General features: G+C 45.7%; 1 protein-coding gene across 3 annotated transcripts in view; it reads left to right on the forward strand.

Annotated features, from left to right (window-relative positions):
* Positions 1 to 25925, forward strand: part of KIF21B (kinesin family member 21B) — a 1294294-nt gene that overhangs the window by 609136 nt on the left and 659233 nt on the right. For 2 of the 3 annotated variants that reach the window (XM_085643182.1, XM_085643184.1), the window contains exon 4: positions 3175 to 3324. In XM_085643182.1, the coding sequence (XP_085499308.1) occupies positions 3175 to 3324 (150 nt within the window). Of the gene's footprint in view, positions 1 to 3174; positions 3329 to 25925 lie in introns of all 3 variants that reach the window. The other variant, XM_085643177.1, reaches the window with a different exon arrangement.

The raw sequence follows: 25925 nt of genomic DNA on the forward strand, positions 1-25925 counted from the left end.
AACACATGGCCCCATAAAGACAATAAAGCTTTAACAACGGGCGAAAGTTAAAGTGGACCATGATGTTGCTGGTGTTGGTGGTGGGACGCAGCCTGTGACACTTCATGATCCTTTGGTGAATGGCGTCTGGCGCTGAGAGGGCGGCGGGGAGGCAGACGGCACTGTTGCTTGCTGTTCAGATAGCCCGTGACTTTGATCTCCGGCAGTGCTGGCTTCCGCTGTGCCTCCAAAGGGGGCACCCATTCAGGCCGCCACACACCCCTTTCTTGGACTAACTGAAATAGTTGGGTGTTGCCCCGTCTTTTGCAACACCCCGTTACTCACACACACAAATACATACCCTTGTGTATGCGTATGTGTGCGAGTGCATACATGGACACAAGCACGTGTGCAAATGCACCGCAAACATATACGCATCGCTATCACACACACACACTGTGACACACACTCCACACTCTCTCTCTCTTTCAGCCTTTCAAAACCCATCAGAGACTCCGGAGACAGATATTTCCTTCTCTTTTACACTCGAAGGGCTTGTTTACATGTGTTTTCGCTCTTTATCACTGTTCTCCCTCTTTCTCTTCCCCCTTCTCCCTCGTGTTTTTCCACCCTCTTGCTATGTGTCAAAGTATGATGCAGGCCCCATCTGCAAACACCGGCTCAAATTAAGCTCTGGCTCTATACCAAAACACCTTCCGTTTAATTGCCATATGTAATTTCCTGAATTAGCGATTCCTGTGATAAAAATGTAAACCCGATGCACTGACGCCCAGGCCCATGTTGACAGTCGCCCTCCTGTCCTGCACCCCATGTGCTCCAGCTGTGCGCGTGGCTGCTGAGGAAGCCATTGTTGGGGTCGGCTGCCAGGAAGCCTGCGCCAGCATCAGGGGCACATTGTTCGAGCCCGGAGCTCCTTCGGGCGACGGAATCAAAGAGACCCTTTAAACGTCTCTCAGGACACCTCCTGGAGTAAAGATCAAACACTGCATTGCCAGCAGCTGTTATCAGGAGTATACGTGGATTTGTATTTTAAACCACACTTGATGTATATAAAGTAAAGGATGCCTTTTTCGGAGATGAATTTCCACTAGCTATCATGGGAGTTATTGCATTTGAATGATAAAGTTCCTCATTGCCCGTTGAAAGAATAGTAAGTAAATTGAAGAATAAAAGCCTCTTTGCTCACAAGAAACCGACATCAATTATGTTCCATGATTCTGAAGTCTCAATGCGACAATCCCCCTGTCTAGGACAGGGCCTTGAGAATGAGAAGTGCATCTTTGGTTCAATACATGCTCTCTCCCTCTCTCCCTCATATAGGCATTTATTCATTCATTCAATGTCTAACTCGCTCCAAAAAGACAGGCACTCACTCACCTACTCACTTTCTAGTGCACTCTTACTCACTGACTTGGTTTGCTCAACTGATCACTCGTTTACTCAATCAAACTGAAACTTCAGTTTTATTAAAAATCCCTAATTTTAAATGGTGTCTTCCAGTAAATCTCCTTGGCACACTAATGAATGATAGAGGATGGAGTGCAGACATGCAGCCACAAATCATGTCCTAATACACTAAGAAAGTGGGGGAGAGGGCCTCCACCAGAGAGACCGTGGCATAGGAGAGTAACCCTGACAGTAGTGCCACTCATGTGCGCTGGCAGGTGGGGGCAGCTTACTGGTACCTCATTAGGTAGGGGTCATGGCATGTTGTGGGCCCCATCATACCTTGATGGGCCAAAATGCATCGGTCATCGGTGTCCTGCGGATAGCGCTGTATGTGTTTCTTTATGCAGCCCGCCAACTCACACAGCCTCTCAGCAGACAGACAGCAGCTGTTGTGGGGAGGTGATGGAGGCAAACGAGCACAAATTCCTCCCTTGGGCAAGGAAAAGGTTCACTCTCTTCTTGGGGCAATATGACTTCTTCACCGAACAGGCAATCGCGGCAGTACTGATGTATATATCCTTCTCCTGCACGGCAGTTAGCAGTAGGTCAGCACGATAGGGACCCGTCTCAGCACCTACTTTTAACAAGCATTTGCAATGCATTAGGTCTCGCATTTACGCGAGTTTGAGCTATTGACATTGCAAATAACAATGCCTATTGGCATTGTCATTTACAATGCCAATAGCTTTAACTCGTGTAACTGCGAGACCTATTGCTTCTCAGCAGGGGTGTAGGCCTTTGAATGGAAGAGTACCAGCACTTTCAAATAGCAGGCAGGTACTCTGGGGGAGTGAGTGCCTGCACTTCTAGAATTCCATTGCATCAGTGCTTGAAATGGGCAGGTACTACCCGTACTGAGTACCTGCCATTCCTTCATTTGAAAGGGACAGTACCTGTATGTCTCAGCACTGCTGCAATGCATTTAATTGCACTTCTCAAAAGAATGCAGCACTCTCGAGAGTGAGTCCCTGCACTTCTGTATCTCCACGTAAAACATTGCATGCACTTGTCAGGCCGTTCATTCATGCCATTCTGTGTCTGCTTTTCTGGTGGGACTATTCGTGTGTCGGTGTTTGTGTGTGTTTTTTACTGGTGCTTACCTGGCGTGCATGATATTACTGCGTGTTAATTGCACTTATATAGCACTTACTACTGACGAGACATCAATGCGCTTTTCGGTGAGGAGCACGCAACTCCGGAACCCAAAAAGTATTAATGACTGGGGATGTTGCTTGCGCAGATGCTAATGCACGACCTTTGTTCCCTATTTCCTTTCCTTCCTTCTCTCCATCCTTCTGTCCTACCCTCCTTCCTAAGCTCTCTTTCTGTCTTACCCTCCATTCTTTCCTCCCTTTTACAATCCATCCTTCCCACTACTTTTCTTCCCTCCTCCATTCCATCCTTCTTCCTTCTGTCCTTCCTTCCTGCATTTCCCGTCTTCTTTGCTTAATTTTCTTTTTCCTCCAGCTGTTGCTTCCTTCCTTCTTCCCTCCTGTTCCTTTCTACTTCTCTCCTGTTTTTTTTCTTACCTCTTGTTCCCTCCTGTTGCTTTCTTGTTCCCTGCTGTTCTTTTCTTCTTCCGTCCTGTTCCTTTCTTCTTCCCTCCTGTTCCCTCCATAGTTTATTACCCCCGAAACTGCAATATTTACTATGCTAGCTAGCACTGCAAAAACCTGTTTTATCATAAATATTATTGCCTATTCATTTCAATTTCCTTCATAACAGCTCTACAATGAGGAGATCCTGGACTTGTTTGATGGTACTAGAGATGCCGAGTCCCGACATAGAAAATCCAACATCAAAATTCACGAAGATGCAAATGGTGGAATTTACACAAGTGGTGTCACTGCACGCCTCATCGGCTCTGAAGACGAGGTGGGTAAGCATGTACTCATGCTTTGCTTATTTATTTTCACAGTGAGCATCATGCCCAACGTGCTAGGAACACCTTGCAGCGATGACATAAGATGATGCATTCAAGGTTCTTAGTTCAGAGCTGAAGAGTGAGTGCCTCGTATCACATGAGCACACATGTGATCCTATTCTATTCTGCAGTATTTGTATAGCACATGGCTTCCCATGGGCCTCCCAGTGCTTTCACAGCCACTGAAGAACAGCTTTGGGGTGTAGTTACTCCCTGAGCAGCCAGGTCTTGAGAGCTTTGCGGAAGGGGAGTTCTTGCTCCAAGACTCAGAGTTTAAGTGGGAGGGAGTTCCCCGAGTTTGTGCGCCGGGTATGATGTAGAGCGACCGCCCCAGCGTGATCTCCTGATCTTGGGAATCTTGAGTGAATGAGCCGAGGCTGATCTCAGGATCTAAGCAGGTCAGCTTGTTTTTGAACCCATGAAGAGAATCATACATGTTCATTCTGAATAAAGTACGTACAGGTAGTGGTTCAAATGCCATCTTGTAGAAAAGGTAATAGATCCATACTCTTGGAGAAGCGCTAGACACGTCAGAGGTTCTGGTTCTCAAGTCTACAGCGGAGGTCATCAACTGATTCACCTTGAGGCATGTGTCCCTTTGGGCAGTGCTGATGTGCGCGGGTGGCTGCAGGGGGATGGCACTGGCACTCGTTTTTAGGGACCAGGAATTATTTTTAATCATCAGACTTTTATCCATATAGGATAGAAAAAGGCAGAAATAGGACAAAGAAAATGTAAGAAAAAGGTAGGAAAACAGTAACATGGGAGGAGCCAAAATAAAAAACTATAAAGAGAGCGAGATAAAGATACAGAAAGGGGAAGAAAGAAGCATGAGGTAGAATCAAATGTATGCGGAGTGTAGTGTTTTTTTTCTGAAAGATAGCCATGTTTCTCAGCGTACAAGATATATTTGAAACAATTTAAACAGGGTTCAATCTTCGAAGAAATCTAATATAAACAAGGCCTACATTAATATAATGTGTTCAGGGCGAGGTGAAGCCACATACAGTGCTGAAGAGTAGCTATGCAGTAAAGCTTGAGCCCTTGGGACTACATCTGTGAGTTAAGACACTTCCCACCGCATGCCGTGCCTATAGGATCGCTAGTTAGAAGCAGAGTTGGAGTGGTCTTAGTATGACTCTGGGTGACGTTCACCAAGCCCTGTCAGGGAGTTTGCGCGTGAGGGTGCTTAGTAGCTGAGCGAGTATAGGCCAAGGCTGTAGATAGACAGCCTAACCGTAATGATGGGAAGTGACGACTTGAGGGTTTGAGGAGTAAAGTATGAGTTAAAGCTTTTTTGCAGTTTGTGACTTGTTTTTGAGACGGAGTTGAACTGGATATTGTTTCTCTTGTGTGAACATTGTATTGTGCAGTTTGCGATGTCAGGGTGAATAAATTGGAGGTGCCAGTTTCGAGGGGTGAAGCATCTTCCTTGATTTGGTCTAAGAAAGCACAACCTCCTTTCTTGTGAAGGGGCGATAAAGCCCTGGCTGAGGTGGGTTGAGAAGGACTAAAGAGGTGGATAGAGTCGACAGCCAGCTCCCATCAGTGCTGCTGGAAGGGTCAGCCAAGTAAGCACGTGCTACGTTCAGAGAGTCAGTGATGCAGTCATCACAAGGGGACCATTCATAAAAGTGGGTACGGATTCTCCAGGTCCTAGCAGCCTAAGCCAATCAGCAATACACCAGCAGCGAATCCTGGGAGCTGCAGGATATCCTACCCCGGGATTGGCAGGCCTGCAGTGGGACGTGAGATTCACATGTTTGGGGTATTGGTGATGTTTTCGTCATTACCATACAAGTATGGTTATTTTTTTTAATAAGGAGTATTCTTGCCAGATTTCTAACAACTTTGGGAACAAACGCTCGGACAGGGTGGCGTTGAGGAGGATATTCAAGCTGCTGTTCACGGAAATGGTGTGCTATGATAGATAACTCGGTGTTTGCAAGGTATGACGCGATAAAACTATTCATTGAATCTGGTAAGGACAGTGTTCTATCTCTCTTCCTAGTTTACCGTGTCATAGAATGTTATGGTTGCTTAGTAACCCATTGTTAGTGTTCATTTGAATCGTTTGCGGAGCTGTTGGTGGAGGAGCCAGCCTTTCACCGTGCTCCTGTCTGCTGTGTAGCTGTATCTGAATAAATTACATTCAGCATCATCAGCGTCGGAGTAGTTAATTACTACAATTATTGTGGCGACGATCGAGTGCTACACAGTCACATTTCGGACTACGCGCGCAAAGCTGAGTGACAAGCTCTATGTTAAGACGAATTGCGGTAAGACTATTTATTTAATTATAAAGGATTACCTCGTTAGACTTCCACCGCAAAGTCTTCTCATACAGAATCGCGCAAAGAGGCTGATTTATTACATATTTAAGTAACAAGCTCTTACGAATAAAAGGATGTTTAGAGAGTAATACTCTTACCAGTGCACGACGGAAACCCTCGTTTCTTTAAAAGATTGCTACGCTTCTTGTCCGGACTTGCGCAGTTAAGCAAGCGCTGGCTGATCTCCGCGGTTGCGCACTGACGGTTGCAGGCCCAGATTCGCCTGATTTAGGCCGCAGATCTACAATGTAAGCTTGTAGGACATCGCGTCATCAAAGTGATCAACGCGCAACAGCGTTTATTCACCCTGTCAGTAACGTTCCAGCCAATCACGGCGATTGGCACGTCTAAATTCTTCAAAAACATTGGATTACCAAGTACCTAAGCCATCTCAGCCGATCAACGATTTCAATGCATTAGTAGTGCTGTCATCACACGACGATCAGCACGTCTTTCGGCTTCACTTGAAAAATAAAGGCAGATATTAGTGTTTTGAAGGAGCATGCTCACACATTAGAAAAATGTATTTAAGTTAACTTCACATTTATCTGTTTCTATTTATTTGTATACTTAGTCAAATAAGGACAGACTTCAACAAATAATTTTTTTTAATTAAATGTTTGTTAACTGATGTTCACACCTTATGAAAATAAGTTTTTTTTTTTTGGTCTACACATGGCTACATTCTGCTGATTTTCATGTAAATTCATGCATTAGAGTTAATTTGCGTACTCTAGGATTGTGTATTCTACATGTTAATTCCTAGTTAAAGATATAACCTCATTTGGTCGACAGTGTAGCTCCACCTCCTTCGTTGTTAGAATCTCCAGGAGAACCTCCTGTCAGGTTGGAGGTGTGGTTTGATGCGTTTCAAACCTACCTGGGTGCCATTGGTGCATCCAGGTTTTCTAGCGAAAGGAGAAAATATCTCCTTCTGCATGCCCTTGGTTTTGAAGGACGTTCAATTTTCAAACACCTCCCCGAAATTAGTTATCCTCCTGACGAAATTGTTGATGCGTTTCAAGATACTGTTGCAAAACTTAAGTTAAGGTTTGACAAAAAACCCAGTCTAATGGTGTTACGACACAAATTTTTCAAACGCAAACAGAGTGATAGTGAAGACGTGGATTCGTACATTTCAGTACTACGTAATTTTGCTTCTTTATGTCAGTTCGAAAATTTCACTGACCAATTGATCCGTGATCAGTTTGTATGCCACTGCAAAGATAAACAGATTCGTCAGAAACTTCTATCTCTAGCAAATCCCACTCTTGATGAAACCATAAAAATAGCTAAAAGCATTGAGACTTCGGTGACCTCTTTGAAAGAACTGGAGGAGAATTTTACAGAATCTGTTAATGTTATTACTAGCCAAGGTTAAGACAAAGTGCATCAAAATCTTCATTGACAAAGATCAGTTCACGCAAACACATTAGTGGAGGCAACAGTGTTTATCAAACTCAAATTAGAAGGAACATGTGTTACCGATGTGGAAATCCTCCTCATCAAAAAGGTGCAAAGTGTCCAGGAGCAAATGTTATGTGCAATTATTGCAAGAAAATAGGACATTTTGCTAAAGTCTGCATGAAAAGGAAAAAACCACTCAAATCTGTTGCCTGTATTGTTGAATCTGATCAGGATTCTGATCCTGAAATCATTTCTGTGGTTACTGACCTTCATGATATGGTGTCTAATGTTAATGATTCATCTGAATGTGTGGATCCTGTTGAAGAGATTATAGTAGGTGGTAAATCTCTCAATCTCTTAGTTGATTCTGGGGCTAGAATTACAATGATTACTCAAAAGTTGTTTTATGATACATGGGGTGACAAACAACTTCAACCTCCTGATCGCTCCCCAGTCTCGTACGAGGGACGGAAAATAGACCTTTTGGGTTTTTTTTAAGACAAACTTGTTTTCAAAGACAGGAAAATTTGTGGTAAGATTTATGTTGCTGTTAAGGGCCTTAATATTCTTGGTTGGTACCATCAAGGATTGTTCGGAATGGTACTCAGACCAGGCACTAGTGAACAGGTCTTGGTAATTACGGAAGATCAACAATTGGGCAGTTGGAAGGAACAATACCCTTCTGTCTTTGGGGAAAGTTTGGGTACGATTAAGGGCTTTCGACATAAAATCATAGTAAAAGAAGGTGCTCTTCCAGTCAAACACAAATTGAGAGGTGTTCCTTTTAGTGTGAAGGATGATTTGGACAAAACTTAAAATGTTATGCGAGCAGGGAATCATTGAGCCAACGGAGTCCTCACTTTGGCTTTCTCCCTTGGTAGTTCCCCGGAAAAGGTGTGGTAAACTTCGCGTCTGTGTGGACTTGAGGTCTCTCAATAAGGAGATCTGGGTCGATTCCCACCCGCTACCTAAAATCTCTGATCTCTTATCAAGTGTCAAGGAGTCTAGATATTTTTCAAAACTAGATCTCGCAAGTGCCTATCAGATTGAATTAGACCTCTCCTCTCGTCATCTTACTGCATTTATTTCACCTCTTGGCACATTTCAGTTTAAAAGGATGCCATTTGGGCTTGCCTCTGCGGCATCAGTGTTTCAGAGGGTGATGCAAAGCATTTTAGGTGGGATTAGTGGAGTTCTGGTCTCTCAGGATGATATTTTAATTCACTCAAAAGATATTCCTTCACACAATTTACTGCTCAAGAAAGTTTTTGATGTGTTAAAGAATCAGGGTGTGGTAGTTAAATCAGAGAAATGCAAATTTCTTTGTGATGAAATTGAATATCTGGGGCATTTGATTTCCAGCGATGGTATCAGGCCTAGGCAAGGTTTACTTGACGCAATCACTCGTGCTCCAACACCTTCTGACAAGGCAGGAGTAAAATCACTTCTTGGTTTGCTGGAATACTATTCCAAGTTTGTCCCGAACTATGCTACAATAGTTCGTCCTATCAGTTCACTTTTATGCAAGGGAATGATTTTTGCGTGGACTGATGAGTGTGAATTGGCTTTACAATATGTGAAATCGTCACTTGTTAAGAGTGAGGCACTTAAACCTTATGATCCTACGCTCGCCTCATGTATCATAGTTGATGCAAGTCAAGTTGGGTTGGGAGCTGTTTTAACCCAAGATTCTCCTTTTGGGGAAAATACTGTTGAGTTTGCATCCAGAGTTTTGAGAGATGCGGAGTTACAATACTCTGTGATTGAGAAGGAACTACTTTCATGTTTGTGGGCTGTTGAAAAGTTCCGACCATACATTTGGGGAAAACGTTTAACATTAAAAACTGATCATAAACCCCTAGTTAGTATATTAAGTTTGTGTACTGGTAAATCATGTTCTCCACGGATACTTCGTATGGTTTCTCGCCTTATGCAGTATCAGTTTGATGTACAGCACATCTCGGGAGGTAGAAACCTTAGAGCGGATTATATTGTCGCGTTTTCCACTTGACAATTGGAAGTTGGAAGGTTGTGAGGTTGGGGATGATGACTCTGAAGATTGTTTTGTAGCCTCTGTGGATCTATGAGCATGGTTTTGACTCAGTTGATGAATGGGTAAAAGCCCACAGTGAGGATCAAGTTTTGCAACGTGTGTGTGAATTAGTTAAATCTGGGTGGCCAAAAGAACGTGTGCTCCCACAATCTTTACAACCTTTTTGGAAAGTAGAGTCTGAAATTTCAGTGGAGGATGGAGTACTTTTGAGTGGTGATAAGCTTATTGCCCCTCATAGTCTCAGAAGGAGTATTATTTCTAAAGCACACGAGGGTCATCTGGGTACGACGCTTACTAAGCGAAGGGTTTGTCAGTCTTTCTGGTGGCCAGCTATGGATAGTGATAGCAATCAACTTATTGACTGCTGTGTGATTTGTCGTTCAGCTGATAAGGGTTTGAAGGTGACAACTCCTCCTCTTCTCCCCATAGAATGTCCTTCAGAACCATGGTCTAAGGTTGGTTTGGACATAATGGGACCACTGGAAATATTGCCAGGGGGGTGTCGTTTTATTTTTGTCATGATTGATTATTCCTCAAAATGGCCTGAACTTAAAGTTGTGAAGGACACTTCATCTCGTTCTGTGATCTCTTTCCTAAAGGAGATTTTCATGAGAGAAGGGTTTCCCGATACAGTCGTTACAGACAATGGGACACAATTTATTAGTTCAGAAATTGAAAGTTTTTTGCGCTCATGTCATATCAAGCATGTAAAAAGTTTGCTCTATCACCCTCAATCTAATGGTCTGGTCGAGCGCATGAACAGGGTGGTGGGTGATTGCATTAAGTGGGCTAGATCTCGGAATGCTGATGTTCTTAGCTCAATTGATAGCATGTTGTGGTTCTATAGAACTACCCCACACTCCACTACCAAAGTCTCTCCGTTTCAACTTCTGAGAGGTAGAAGAGCCAATACAAGTTTCAAACCTGCATGGATGAATAGATTACTTAATTCTGTTCCTGATGTTGATAGTCTTATGACATTGGTGCGTGAAAATGTTTCCAATTCCCAACGTAAACAAAAAGTGTGGTTTGATAACAAACGTGGGGTCAAATCTGTACATGTTGTTGTAGGTGATTTTGTCCGCATTAGAACTCCTTTACATGTAAACAAAGGTGAATCTAAGTTTGGTTGTCCTGTACAGGTTATTAAGGTGGGAAGGAATGCTGTACACGTCGATGGAGGAAAATGGTGGCATGCTAACAAAATTGTAAAGGTAAAGGAGGTTGTGGGTTTACCATGTTCACCTTCAACCTCTCATGTTGCTCAAGATACAAAAAATGTGGAGGGTTCTCTAAGAAGAAGCAATAGATCGAGAAATGTACCTTACAGATATCGTAATTGAGAATGTGGACATATGTCTTTTATAGTCACTGTGATTGAAAGGTGACCATTTATTTGCCTTTCCTATATCAAGTGTTAGTTTTGTTCTAGTTTTTTTGTTGTTTTGATTGTCTTTTGTTTATTTTGTTGGGAGGAGAGAGGATATGTTATTAGACTCTCTTCTCTAGTTTACCGTGTCATAGAATGTTATGGTTGCTTAGTAACCCATTGTTAGTGTTCATTTGAATCGTTTGCGGAGCTGTTGGTGGAGGAGCCAGCCTTTCACCGTGCTCCTGTCTGCTGTGTAGCTGTATCTGTATAAATTACATTCAGCATCATCAGCGTCGGAGTAGTTAATTACTGCAGACAGTCTGTGTGTTTATTTTCTATCGAATTTGTCTTGAAGGTTTCTATACTTTTGGCCAGGTGCAGATTTGCACCAGAGTGCTGGACAGTGCAAATAGCCGAAAGATGCGGAAATGACGTACAGTAACTCTGCTGTAGTGAGGGAAAGAAATTCCCAAGCAGTGTAAGGGAACGAGCTTGCTGTGATCGACGCTTGAGAAACAAGCATTGGAAATGCAATAGGTCTCGCCTTTCATTAAGTTAAAGCCATTTGCTTTGCTATACAATACCATTAGCAAAGCAAATGGCTTTAACTTAATCAAAGGCGAGACCTATTGCATTTTCAAAGCTTGTTCTATTCGTGTAACTCTCCCATGTCCTCTTCCCCTACAATCCTTGCCAAACATCACTTCTACCTGCACCTGCGACTATCCTTAGTGAGGGCCGAGAAGCCTTAATCTGCTCTGTAAAGCCTCGTCCACCCGGTAGCACACCTTGTCGTCCATCTGCTCTACGGAGCTAGTTGTTTCTTTACTTCAGAGCTCTTGCCTCCTCCTACTCCACTTCTTTTAGTTGCACCCACCTTCTTATCCCCCGCCCGCGTAACTCCGCTTTGGGACCAAATGGATTTCGTCCTTGTCTTTCATGCACCTATCTAATGTTCCTCCTATCGTAGCTGTGCTGGCAGCTTCTTGCACCCTCCTCCTTGCCCTGACTCCTTCAGATGACGTGGGTCTGTGCTGTGCATGCCCACCTCTTCCAAATTTGGCTGCATTAAATTCAGCCTTCATCACTGGGGCGCACAGCAGGGGAGTGTCAGCAGCAGTGGTGTGTCAACAGAAGTGGTGTGTTAGCAGTGAAGTGCACAGCAGTGAAGTGCACAGCAGTGGTGTGTCAGCAGTGAGGCGCACAGCAGCGTCGTGTCAGCAGCGGCGTGTCAGCAGCGGTGCGTCAGCAGTCCAGAGCTATGATACTTTATGTATGGCAGTGCCAGCACTTCTCACCGGAGCTATGATACTTTATTTAGTCTAGTGCCAGCACTTCTCACCGGAGCTATGATACTTTATTTAGGGTAGTACCAGCACTTCTCACCGGAGCTACGGTACTTTATTTAGTCTAGTGCCAGCACTTCTCACCGGAGCTGTGATACTTTATGTATGGCAGTGCCAGCACTTCTCACCAGAGCTATGATACTCTATTTAGTCTAGTGTCAGCACTTCTAACCGGAGCTATGGTACTTTTTTTTAGGGTAGTGTCAGCTCTTCGCCCAGAGCTCCGGTAATTTATTGAGAGTATTGACAACACTTCTCCTCAGGCACTGATACCTTACCAAGGGTTGTACCAGCACTTCTCCCTGGGGCTGCCATACTTTATTTATTTAGGGGTAGTAAATGGGAATATATAATAGGGAGGCTACAGGAGTTTATCGTGTAAAATATTCAAGATCTACTGAATGGGAAATGAACATACACCCCCATATACAATTACTTACAGACATACGAGATTTTCGGTCGAATAAACTTGTCATCAGAATGTATTTTTCTGACTTAAGACATTCTTGAGACTGTCTTCATCCAGAGAAAATGTTAGGAGATAAGGTCCACGCATTCTTAACTCCCGGCTATGAACCTCTAGAATTCTGCCCTTGCTACCCCGCCGAACCAAGTGTGTGACCCTGGGCAAGTTTAATTATCATGTGGGTAGTCCCATGGGGACTCTCGGGTTTGTTTCTGGAATGTTATCCCTACTCTCTATGCATAGGTAGTAAACTTCTATTTCACACGAGTTTAAATAATCATCTATTCTAAACCTCTCAGACACCTTCGTTCAGCACAGCGCCTTGAGGTAGCTTCAGCTGTACTTTGAGCTAGATACATAGTCTAAGCCACTTTGTTTTCCTAGGCTGTAGTTATCTCGCAAAACTGAGAGTGCTATGAAATAAACCCCTGTATATACATTAAGAGATATCATGCCATGTGTTTGCGGTTTTGTTTAAAACAGACATGCACATTTTTTTTTTTTAAAGGAATCAAACATTGGTACCATATTGGTAAAATAATCATGTTGTTTTTTATTATCAAGGACAAGCTTTAGAGTTAACATATGGAAGTTTTACTTTTACTATAAATTAAATTAAATCCCACCAAACTCGTACAGTCAATACGGACAGCAGTTATTACTTATAAGACACATTTTGATTACAAAACTAGCTAGCTTATCTTTATATACCATTACCTTAAAACGTAACATATATGTATTTTTGCATTTACTTTTTTGTGTAGTAGAGTGAGAAGTAAATTGACTCATTTCCCTAGGATCACATAAATAAACTATCATCAATAGCTGAAAAATAAAAATACAAACACACCTTTGCGAGTGTCAGTCAAAGGCTGAGGTGACGGACAAGATCTGATGTAATGGCTGAACAGCAGACCTTGGAGCCTAAAGGTCTGGCTTCTAATCGCACCTTTGATACTTTGGATTCTAAAACCCGTGTGATTCTGGGCACATAACTTTGGGATGACTTCACAGAGATTTCTTCCATGAGTGTGTCATTCTCCTTGAACACCCGAGTAAGTCACAGTTAAGTGAGTAGTGAGCCACAACTACTCACGCAAAACGCTTGTGACAGGAGCCCTGCTCCCTCCTGTGCTTCAGATTGCAAATATATGTAATGTAAGAGATTAGATTTGCCCCATTTTACAGTGACACATTCGGTGTCGGAGGTGGTGCTGCTGTAGAAATAATGCTCTCTGTAAAGCGCTTTGTTACTTCGTGGTGCTAGTCTCTGGTGCACCAAACACCTAAAAGAAGCACAAAAACCAATCACTCTGCGATGTAAATAAAATGTCTGACTTTTTTTTCTGACCAGAAGACCCTGGTGGAAAAACACAGGCTGATCGCATAGGGACACACAGACCCGTTGAAGCAGATTCTGATATCTGTGGGGTGAGATCTGCTGAAAAGGGCTCTTAAAGAGGACTATGTGCCTCCTTCCAAAGTTGGGGTCTGAGGATGGCGGGATAGAAACTCCTACTGCTATAATAGGGTACATTCACAGTTCACAGGTTTGAAACCTAGCAGGGTCGACTCAACCTCTCATCCTTTCAAAGTGAAGGAAAAAAGTGAGTCCTGTTCCATTGGGATACCAATACCTAATAACTCGTAGCGCCATGAAGGTGCAGGCTTGTAGCTTCTCCCGGTGTAGCCGCACCTAGCGCTGATATCGTGTAGGGGGGCGAAGAGGGTCGTCAGTGGGTGGGGGGTTCAGAAGGCTGTGTTTAGAAATACCTTCCGGTTTTAAAAGCACCTGCTGCAGAGTTCCTTGTGTATCCAGCAGTTTTTAGGCAGCAATAAAAATGTCGAGATATTTCCGCTAAATAATGTTCCTGCTGGAGAGATATCGAAGTTTTGTCTAGTTGCAGTTTGACTTATCATGAGATAGCGTAGAGGGTACTGTGACTTGAACAGGGGGTGCGGGGCTGGAGAGGAGGCGGCCCATGGGGTGTTGGGAAGATGATACTTGGACAAACGCTGGGCGCTGCTGCTGTTATCATTGTGGTTGTTTTGCAGGGGCGATTGTTACCCAACTGCTTAGTCTTTGTTATTGATAAATACATTTGTTATCTGTTTATGGAGAAATACTAGGGGAAAGAGGGTGCAACAGAAAAACTTTTGCCTTAGGGCCACCCCTTATGGGGTAAGGCTTCAGGATGTATAACGGTTCAATCGTTGAAGTCACTGTTGCAGGGGCCTTCATTGCGATAAGGAATCGAGAGATACACCCACTCTTACAGGTGTATGTACGCCAGTATGAATATTTTGTTATGAGTTAAATGTAGCTGCACATTATTCTGTTTCATGATATGCTGTATACCATCTAAAACCCAATAAACAAATTTCTAAATAAATGAGGTAGCGTAGAGGGTTAATGTTCCTGCTGTAAAGAACGTATACCCTGAAGAACACAGAACTGTATTTAATGTGGATATATAGCTCAGTGGGTAGCTGCTTTTGTCACAGAGAACCCTTTTGGGATAGCAGTTCATGAGGGAATCTGTGAAAGAGGTCATTGGTGGGCGCACCAAAAACATTGTCGCGAAAGGCACCACCAGCGCTAAAGCCGGCCCTGCTTGTAGCTGGAAGCGTTATCGGCGCTATCAGCGCTTGATCTGCTGGTGAAAGTTCCAACTAAGCAGTGGCTTTCGGCTTTTGCAAGCAGGTGTGAAGATCACGAGAATTCATTTCACAGCACACACTTTCCAAGTCACCATCAGGCGGAAAAAACATGAGAACCCTCGGTGTTCTGGTGCTGCAACTACTGCAGAGGTCTGTGGGTGATTTGAAAGTCCAATGTTTGAATCCAGGGCGTTTCACTCAACATATCATCTTTTTAAAAGTGAATTCGTTTGTCATAACACATTTTCTGAGCACGGAGAAACAAGGCACTTGGTAGAGTCTGCTATATAAATGTTGTTGCTGTGACCAAGGTATAATACGCGCTTTATGCAACATTAAAGTGTGCGGGACACCCCATGAAATGCATGGCAAAAGTTTGCCACCACCCACTCGTTATGGGTCTCTATAGCTTAACTTGACAATAAGTCACATTTCAAGCGCCTCAAACAATATCTAGGCACTGCTCTTATTTCCCCACTGAATAACGCGCTTTTATATTGCACTTCATACAGTGTCTACTCAACTTAATTGATAGTTGTTATTATAAGCAATGAATAATATTTTTATGTAGTGCTTCATGGCATTTGTAAGAGGTAACACTAACAGGTGCTTTCCTGTTTAATGATTACAACGCACCAATATGAGACGGACAAAAGCCTGCTTTGCCCTTGGCGGTAGTAGAACCTGTGACAGGCAGATGAGACCACCGTCTAACTCACTGAGCCATCCGGCCGCCACTAAAACAGAGCGACCACTGTGCAGAGACGGAATAACAAAACACAAGCGTACCTCATTAAATGGACGTCAGTGGCTGGTCCCTAGAGGTGAAACGCGGAGCTGGGTCGGGGGGGGGGGGGAGTGGGGGAGTCGCCCACACGGGGTCAGTTTCTAGGCCGGGACAGCGGCTAGAGGACCAAAGATGCAGCGCCTCGAGTGTGTGGAGACAGGGCTCACATGATAATTTCAAATAAGCGGCCTGGACAGCAAGCGAGGAACCTGTGGCAGCCCAGGGAGGGGGTTTTCCTGGCTGAAGTTCCGTACATATTGATTGGCTCCCGGGAATCCGAGAAGGATGGTAAACCTTAACCTATTTGCATATAGCTCACACCTTAAACCCGTAAAGAACAGGTTAGGCCAGGTGAGGTTGGGCAACCGACCTGGCAATGCGAGTTGGCAGCTCGCATGTGTCTACAGCTTCATTCACTCATTAACCCCTCCCTCCAGGGTTCTGTGAGTACCACGTCACCCCAGGGCAATGGCAGAAGTGTATAATGAAAGGAAGTTGAAACAAGCGCGGCCCGTCATGGGACGGACAGAAGATGTGCACGCGGGACTGCCTTTACTGGTGGAGAAAAAAAAAGTCCCCAGTGTATCACGCCGTCAGTAAAGCATCCAATCCCCGCGTGCACATCTTCTGTCTCTTCTGTCTCTCCGCGTGCACGCTTTGGAATCGTATCGATTCCAAAAGGCCCTCGTCATGGCGATAGCAGCACATGCGCGCTGCTAACGCCAGACGAGACCTAAAAATCAGCATCTGGTGTCATGGTTACATGGATTGTGAGCACAAACATGCGGTGTCAGGGATACAGGGAAGAGTTTTTAGGGAAAGTCGCTAAGCTAATGTCCAGGTCTGTGCATACATCACAAGCCCTCGCTTGCGAGTGGATGAAGGCGCACACGCCTGTTAATGTGGCATTGTCTCTGTGTGGAAATAACACCAACCATGGAGCATCGTACTGTTGTAGTGAAGTTATCCCTCTCACCTCAGAGTGGCCACTCTTGTGGCAGTGCAGGAGGAGTGCGGTACCTGAAAGCAGTGCAGGCCTAATGCAGTCACAGCAGACAGGGAACTGCATGCTGCTTGCCGTTACGGCGTTTCAGACAGTCACAGCACTTTTGTCCTGGTACTACGTCAAATAGTGAGCACTAACACCAACCACGGAGCATTGTACTGTGGGTGGCTGGCTGTGGTATGATCCTACAATGGACCCAACCCCGCCGGCTTGCTGTGATTTACTGTGCTGCTGGCACATCACACTGGCAATTATGAGGAACCACGGCATGGGGCTTGGCTCAGCACGCATGCACTTGCCTTTATTTTCCTTTATAGACATTAGCTCCTACTGTGGGCCTAGGGCCGGAGGACTGGCCTCAGTCAGTGCAATTTATAACAGCAGCTCTGCAAGTACACACCAGGCCCAGCGCAACCTTTGGAGTCGGCACTGGCAGTGAATGTATTTGGAAATATTTGAGGCATACGGTGCATGCACTCCACAGTTTATGGTCTACACCTCAGACCTGTCCTGCCAGGCCGCCAACCCTGAGGCCCAGGAGCTAAGTTATTGGCCTTACCGCCCACCATAAATTATTTCCTTCTTAAGGCCACTGGGTGAGGGAGACTGCACTGCTCTATCCCGCCCCTGGCGGGCTTTTATGCAGCGAGGAGAATTGGGCATGTGGCTGAGAGAATCACTCTTTAGAAATCGCATTGTTGTTGCTGTCCCATGCTGTTTTAAGGTGTTTAATGGCGTTGATTTGTGAAGCTCACAAACTCAGTTCTATTGTTACAAAATATTCACAATTATGGTGACCGTGCCTCACGATCAGCCCCCTCACACCACTCTCAGGATAGGCCTACTCACACCACTGACGTCATGGGTAAGGCTTACCCCACTCATGATCAGCCCACTCACACCACTGACGCCATTGGGGATTCTCACACCACTGCTGAGATGGATAAGGTTTGCGCAACTCATGATGGGCTCCCACTTACACCACTAAGTGGAAATAAATCGGCTCCACTGGGGTTATTTAGGGGTATGCAACAAAAATAAAAACATTCTTGTCCTACATTGAGTAAATCAGAATGTGCTCTCCTTTTCTCAACGCAGGCGCAAGAAAGATTCTCTCGGAATGTGGCCATTGGGGGGAGGGCTCGAGACACTGTACATAATATTACACACATATCAAGGAACTTAGGCAATATCGATCACACTTCAGTTGCAATGTGCAAATACAAATTTGGACGATATCAACACCATGGATGTATTCAGACTGGAGAAGCAGCAAAAATAAACCCGATTAGCCCATACAAACTCTGGCATTGTGCGCTGTGTGGTGTCTGATGGTGCTTATAATCTGTTACGATTCAAACTCGGATGCTCTTCAGAGGAATAAACCGAGGCCATGAACAGTTTAATGACTGAATGAAGACTTGGTAAGGACCAGGGAAGAGGAGCCCGTCCTCAGAATGCTTTAAATGATGCATCTGTTATTGGTCTCGCATCATATTTGTTTCTAGAAGACTGCAGATAGGTTTCATCCTGAAGAAGGCAGCAAAGGTCGTACCACACATCAGATTACAAGAAGACATAGCCCTGGTATCGGATTACATTTATATTTTATGGTTTTCAGTTCTTTATCGTGTATAGTTATACAACCACTGAGGAACCAAATACAGAGATTTTAAATAAAGAAACTGTTCCGAGCGCAGGCGTGGTTTTCAAGGTTATTGTATTAAGAGATGTTACATAATGGCTGTCTAGGCTCAGGCCATGGGGTGGCTACTGTCCAACTATAGGAGGCAACATCATTTGTGTCAGCTTAGCGCAGTTGATGGGACCACTACGAATGACAAGAATTATGTAACTATCAGTTTACTGGAAGTGACATCACTGCTAGCAGATTGTAATTTATAAACAATTACATTGCTACTATTCGACTGCAGTAGAGGGGTGACTGAGAAAGTGCCATCTATCTTGCATGGTATGCCCCCACTTTTTGCTGAATTGCTGAATGTACTTTGACTGAGTGTGCCCTGGACTCCTGCCAATCAGGTGCCCAGGGCCTATGTTCCTTCCCTAAAATAAACCAAACCCAAATTGGCAAACCCTGGCCACATGTCAGCCCCTGGTAAATGGTATCCTAAGAACCCAGGGCTTTGTGACCAAGGAAGGCCTCTAAGAGCTGCAGCACTCCTTGTGCCACCCTTAGAGGCCCTGTACCCTTATACACACACACTGCCTTTGCAGGCTGAGTGTTTGGGTGCAAGACAAAAACAAAGTCGACATGGCACACATCCCTGTGTGCCATGCCCAACACCTACACTCCCATGGCATACATCAGTCACCCCTCTAGCTGGGTGCCTTATGCCAATGGTGTGGGCACAGGAGCAGGAGCCCTGTGCCCCTACAGTGCCCAGGTCCATTCCTGAGCCCTGTAAGTGCAGTGCTGCCATTTAAGAGTACATGGTGCTGAGAGCTCGTCAAACACGAGCTCCACAGCACCATAATGGCAACACTAAAGACTGAGAAGTTTGGTATCAAACTTCTCAGCACATTAAACCCACACTGATGCCAGTGTGGGATTTAATGTACCCAGCACCCCAGAGGGCATCTTAGAGGTGCCCCCTTAAACCTAACCTACAAATCCACGTCTGCTCTGAGGCTGCCTAGGCTGCCACCCAGCAGACATGTTGCTGGACCCCTGGGTAGGAGAGCCCCTGCTCTCCTGGTCCTGCAACAATGCACATCCTGGGCGAGGTGCTAAATCTCCTCCCCCAGGATGGGCAGGGGGAAGCTTCAAAGGCATGCCGCCTCTGTGAGCTTCCCCAGGCCCCTGCAACCCCCCACTCTGGCGGGAAGCTTTGGCCGGAAACTCCAAATAAGGACAGGGGATGTGCCAGCCTGCCAACCCCACCCCTCAGGTGGGGGAGGCGAGGTGAAGCACATCTCCGGGCTCTCGCCATTTTGAAGATGGGGAGCCCTACCCTATCAGGACTAGGCTACTGCCCCCCTCCCACAGGAGAGAGGCAGGATAGGGGGTGTACCCACCCCAGGACGGGGACCCATTGGTCCCTGCCCTTCACCTATCTGTAACACCCCTAAATCTAGTATTTAGGGGCACCCTGAACCTTCCTTCCCCAGATTCCAGATTCAAAACTACGAAGAGCAAGAAGAAAGAAGACCTGCCCTGCATCTGCTGAAAAGAGGAAGACACCAACTGCTTTGGCCCCAGCTCTACCGGCCTGTCGACCCTCGAACCTGCTCCTGCTCCAGCCGGCATCTCTTGTGGCTAGCAACCTCACCACCCCCGGAGGACCTGGCTACCTTTTGGCTCTAAGCCCCTGGGACTCCCATGAGTAGAGGCTCTACTCGAAACCTATCTCTAACCCCTGGCAGCAGCCCGGAACCGCGAACCCAGCACACTCTGCACCAGCCGAGCCTGGCCAGTGCCGGAGTGAACAAAGACCCTGAGGACGACCCCACGGCGACTGTGACCCTGAGTCCGGCACCCAAGGACCTCCCTCGACACTCCTGAAGAAGCCTGCAGCCTCAGAACAAGGTGCCCCCCCAACCGCGATCAACAGAGGGTAAGATTTCGCGACACCTAAAGGCACCCCTGCACGCGGCGCCCCACGGCCCCCTGTGCCCAATCCCGGGGTACCTACCTATCCTCCAACTACCCAACTTACCCCACAAAGTGGTGGTGGCGGCACCTGATGAGTCCTCGTCCCCGAGCTTGTAGTCTTTTTCTAAACCGGAGATTTCCCATTGAAATCCATTGAGCGCCCGAAGGCTCAAAAGCCCTCTGCACCCATCCGCCCGAGTGCCCCTGGCAGTGAAAACTCTACACCTACCTACTTCCCTACTTGCCCTGAGTAAGTGACCAGGAGCCCAGCTCCCACAGCCGAGTGGCTTGCCAGTCAGCAGCCACCAAACAAGGCCCCCCTATCCCTCATAGGATAACATTGGGCCTAACTCTCTCTGCACCCGGCCGCCGAGCCGCTGAGGTTGAACCAACTGTACCTACCTGACCCTGGGAGACCCCTGAGTCTGTGCCCAGAACCTCAACTCTGCCAGTCGAGTACTTACCCTTAAACCGCAAACTCTATTTTCCTCATAGGGTAACATTGACTGGTTTTTTCCTGAAATTTCTTTTAAGTGTGGACTTTTCAAATCTTCAAATGTTCACCAAAAATCAGCCGAGTGACAAAAATGAATTTACTCACCTGCTCTTAGGTGAGCTCCCAGTGCTGGATCTTGGTGCCCAGCACTGACTCTGAAAAATATCTACAACTGTACTTACCCTTAACTCAATTTTCCTCCATAGGAAACCATTGACTGTTTTTCTGTGAAATTTCTTCTAAGTGTCGATTTCTGCAATCTTTAAATATTCTTCAAAAATCGTATAATATCTGAAAATGTAATTACTTACCTGTTTTGGATAAAGGTCCCAGTACTGAGTCTAGGCACCCGGTACTGGATTACAAAAGTAACGAGAACATACTGTACCTGTAACATGAATTTTCTTCCATAGGGAATCATTGACTGTTTTCTCTGAAATGTTTTCTAAGTGTCAACTTTTAAAATAGCTAAATATTAGTTAAAAATCATTACAGTACTTAAGTCGACTTTCCTCACTTGATTCTGAGAACTGAACCAGGACTGAATCTAGGATCCAGTCCTGGAATTCCAAAAGTAATCTAAAAGGTAATCTGTTGCAAATAACTTGAATTTACCATTGAGCTCAATGTATTGTTGTGTTTAAAAATAGAGTTGCCTACTGCAACCACTTGTAACTGTTTACTAAAGTCTATTGCATATTGCAAAAGTATTTATATGAAACATCTCCTGTTGAGAAAGTATATTTTAAATCGAAGTGTTGGTTCTAAAATAAAACAAGCATATATTTTTTATACATAAACCATTGGCCTAGAGTTCAGTTATTGAGTGTGTGAAACCATTTGCTGACTGAGTGTGTACAACAAATGCTTTATACTGTCGTCTGATACTGCCTTACTGCTCGACCAAGCTACCACTTTAGAGAATAAGGTTATATCTAACTTTAACCTCTGTCAAACCCTGGGGGACTGTGGACTCTGTACACCCTGTACCTATTAAGGAACAGTATATACAGAGCCACTTTCTCACATTGGTGGATCAGCGGTGGGATACAAACTTGCATTTGTTGGACTATTTGGTTACCATCTGATCACACGACAGAACTCTTAAAAATTGCCTTTAGAATTCTGATTGGTCTTTTCCAAAATTACTAAAAGTCTTGCTAGGGCCTTGCTTAAGTCCCATTAGAATTTTAGAAAAATAAAAGTCACTATAGTCAGGGTAGAGGGTTAGAACTGTCAGGTTAGAATGTCTCAAACAAACCCAGCTGTTAGTGATAATAATAACATGGACCTGGTGGAGGAGCTCGACCTCACACCTTACTTACACTTGTCTTTCAAGGAATTGAGGTCCTTATGCAAAATTAAAAATTTACCAATGGGCCTGCATCCAACCAAACTAGGGCTCCAGGAGCTCTTGGCTGAGTATGCTAAGGACCACCCATCTGAACATGGTGATGGCCAGTCAGATGAGGAAAGGGAAGCAGAGGAGGTTGACAATAACCCCCCCATGCTATTCCCTAGGGAGGAGAGGGCACCCATACCCTCCAATCCAAGGATTAGCATCTGGGCACCTAGAGACTACACAGATGGCTCTGGTACCAGAGAGAACACTGGGGGACCCAACAGTGAAGAGGACAGCCTTGTGAGGCTGGCCAAAAGACTAGAGCTAGAGTCCAGGCTCCTGGCTCTAGAAAAAGAAAGAGAGATGGGTTTAGCACCCATCAATGATGGCAGCAATAATAAAAATAAGGATAGGGAGGAAACTTCTGACCTTAAAATCCCCAAAGGGATTGTCCCTAAATTTGAGGAAGGTGATGATATCACCAAATGGTTCACAGCCTTTGAGAGGGCTTGTGATATCAGAAAAGTAAAGAAACCTCTCTGGGGGCACTCCTGTGGGAACTGTTCTCTGGTAACTGCAGAGACAGGCTTCTGACCCTTTCTGGGCCAGAAGCAGGATCCTATGACCTCATGAAGGGAGCTCTGATTGAGGGATTTGGATTCACCACTGAGGAGTATAGAATTAGATTCAGGGGGGCTCACAAAACCCAGACCCAGTCCTGGATTGATTTTGTAGACTTCTCAGTGAAGACACTGGATGGTTGGTTAGCTGGACATGGTGTGCAGGATTTTACTGGATTGTATCATTTATTCATGAAGGAACATATATTGAGTAACTGCACAAATGAAAAGTTGCATCAGCATTTGGTAGACCTAGGTCTAATTTCTCCCCAAGAATTGGGAAAGAAGGCAGACCACTGGGTCAAGACTAGGGTGACCAAGACAGCCACTGGGGATGACCAAAAGAAAGTGGTCCCAAAACCTCCCCAGGGGAAGGTGGTGAGAATCCCAAAGATAAAAAGTCTGAGTCTTCCAAAGGGCCCCAAAAACCTGTTCAGGTGGGTGGGACCCAAACTACTCCCTATGTGCCCCAACCATATAGGGGGAAGAACTTTGATCCCTTAAAGGCCTGGTGTAATAACTGTAAGAAGCAAGGACACCTAACTGTAGCTTGCCCCCAAAACAAAGCCCCTAAGGCACCCAGTACAGCTACTCCTGGGGCAGCAAGCATACAAATGGGATCAGAGGTGTACCCTGAGCAAATCTGGGAACACACTGAAGCAAGTCTAGTCTCCTTGGGAGAAGTGGAGTTTGCCACTGTAGCTGTGTGGCCCCCCAACTTAAAGAAATACTTACAGTACCCCTGGGTGAATGGAACTAGGGTAGATGCTCTGAGGGATACAGGTGCCAGTGTCACTATGCTGAAAGACACACTGGTTTCCCCTGAGCAATACTTGATTGGGAAGTCTTACCCAGTCACCAACGCTGACAGCGTCACCACTAGTCATCCCATGGCCATGGTAACATTAGGCTGGGGGGGGGGGGGGGGGGTTACTGGCCTGAAACAGGTAGTGGTCTCTCCAAAGTTGCCAGCTGTCTGTCTGCTTGGAAATGATCTGGAAACCTAAGCCTGGGCTGAGGTTGAGCTAAAGGCCCATGCAGCCATGCTGGGCATCCCTGAATTGGTGTGTGTGCAAACCAGAGCAAGAGGAAGGGTGAAAAAGTAGGCCTGGAGCCTGAAATAATGGCCCAGCCAACCAAGAGAAAAGGAAAGAAGACTGGGGAACCAGCTTCTACACAGCAAAACATTCAGGACCCCTCTCCCCAGGGAGAGGATTTGGATACCCCTGAGGGAAATGAGTCCATGGAGCTTGACCCTTATCAGGTTGAACTCTAGGGCCCAGGGGGACCTTCTAGGGAAGAGCTGTGCCAGGGTCAGCGAGACTGTCCCACTCTTGAAAGCCTGAGGCAGCAAGCTGTTTCAGAAGCAAGGGGAGATGTCAGTGGTACTCACAGCTTATTGGGAAGAGGGATTACTGTATGCTGAGGCAAGAAACCCCACTCCTGGAGCCACCAGGAGGGTGGTAGTGCCACAGAAGTACAGGGAGTTCCTCCTAACTTTGGCTCATGACATCCCCCTTGCTGGACATCTGGGGCAATCCAAAACTTGGGAAAGGCTAGTGAGTCACTTTTACTGGCCCCAGATGCACCAAAAGGTGAAGGAGTTTGTCAGCTCCTGTGTTACCTGTCAAGCCAGTGGCAAGACAGGTGGCCACCCAAAGGCCCCCCTCATCCCACTACCAGTGGTGGGGGTCCCCTTTGAAAGGGTAGGAGTGGACATTGTGGGTCCACTTGAACCTCCCACAGCCTCAGGGAACACATTTATTCTAGTGGTAGTGGATCATGCCACTAGGTACCCTGAAGCAATTCCACTTAGGACTAATACAGCTCCTGCAGTAGCCAAGGCCCTCCTGGGTGTCTTCACCAGGGTGGGTTTTCCTAAGGAGGCGGTTTCAGACAGAGGTTCCAACTTCATGTCTGCTTACCTAACACACATGTGGAAGGAGTGTGGGGTGCAGTATAAGTTTGCTACCCCCTACCACCCACAAACCAATGGCCTTGTTGAGAGATTCAGCAAGACATTGAAAGGTATGATCATGGGGCTCCCTGAAAAACTCAAAAGGAGATGGGATGTCCTGTTACCATGCTTGCTTTTCGCTTACAGGGAAGTACCACAGAAGGGAGTAGCTTTCTCACCCTTTGAACTTCTGTTTGGTCATCCTGTAAGGGGACCACTTTGCCTTGTAAAAGAGGGCTGGGAGAGGCCTCTTCAAGAGCCCAAACAAGACATAGTGGACTATGTGCTTGGCCTAAGGTCTAGAATGGCTGAGTACATGGAAAAAGCATCCAAGAACCTTGAGGCCAGCCAGGAGCTCCAGAAGCACTGGTATGACCAACAAGCTGCACTGGTTGAATTTCAACCTGGGCAACAGGTGTGGGTTTTGGAGCCAGTGACACCAAGGGCTCTCCAAGATAAATGGAGTGGCCCTTACCCTATCCTAGAAAGAAAGAGTGAGGTCACCTATCTAGTTGACCTGGGCACTAGCAGGACACCCAAGAGGGTCATCCATGTGAACCGCCTCAAACTCTACAATGACAGGGCTGACATCACCATGCTGATGGTGACTGATGAGGAGCAGGAAGCAGAAAGTGAACCTCTCCCTGACCTCCTCTCCTACAGCCCAAAAGATGTATCAGTAGATGGTGTGATCTTCTCAGACACCCTCTCTGCCCAACAGCAAACTGACTGCAAGCAAGTCTTACAGCAGTATGCTAGCCTCTTTTCCCTGACCCCTGGTCTGACAAACTGGTGTACCCATGATGTGGACACTGATGACAGTGCACCTGTCAAAAACAAAATCTATCGACAGTCAGACCAAGTCAAGGAGAGCATCAAAGCTGAGGTCAGCAAGATGCTGGAGTTAGGGGTCATTGAACCCTGTGAGAGCCCCTGGGCCAGTCCAGTGGTTCTAGTCCCCAAACCTCATCAACAAGGTGAAAAGAGAGAGATGAGGTTCTGTGTGGACTATAGAGGGCTCAACTCTGTCACTAAGACAGATGCTCACCCTATCCCAAGAGCAGATGAGCTGATAGATAAATTAGGGGCT

The sequence above is a fragment of the Triturus cristatus genome, chromosome 1_1, assembly GCF_964204655.1.
Source record: "Triturus cristatus chromosome 1_1, aTriCri1.1, whole genome shotgun sequence".
In the NCBI taxonomy this organism is placed as follows: Eukaryota; Metazoa; Chordata; class Amphibia; order Caudata; family Salamandridae; genus Triturus; species Triturus cristatus.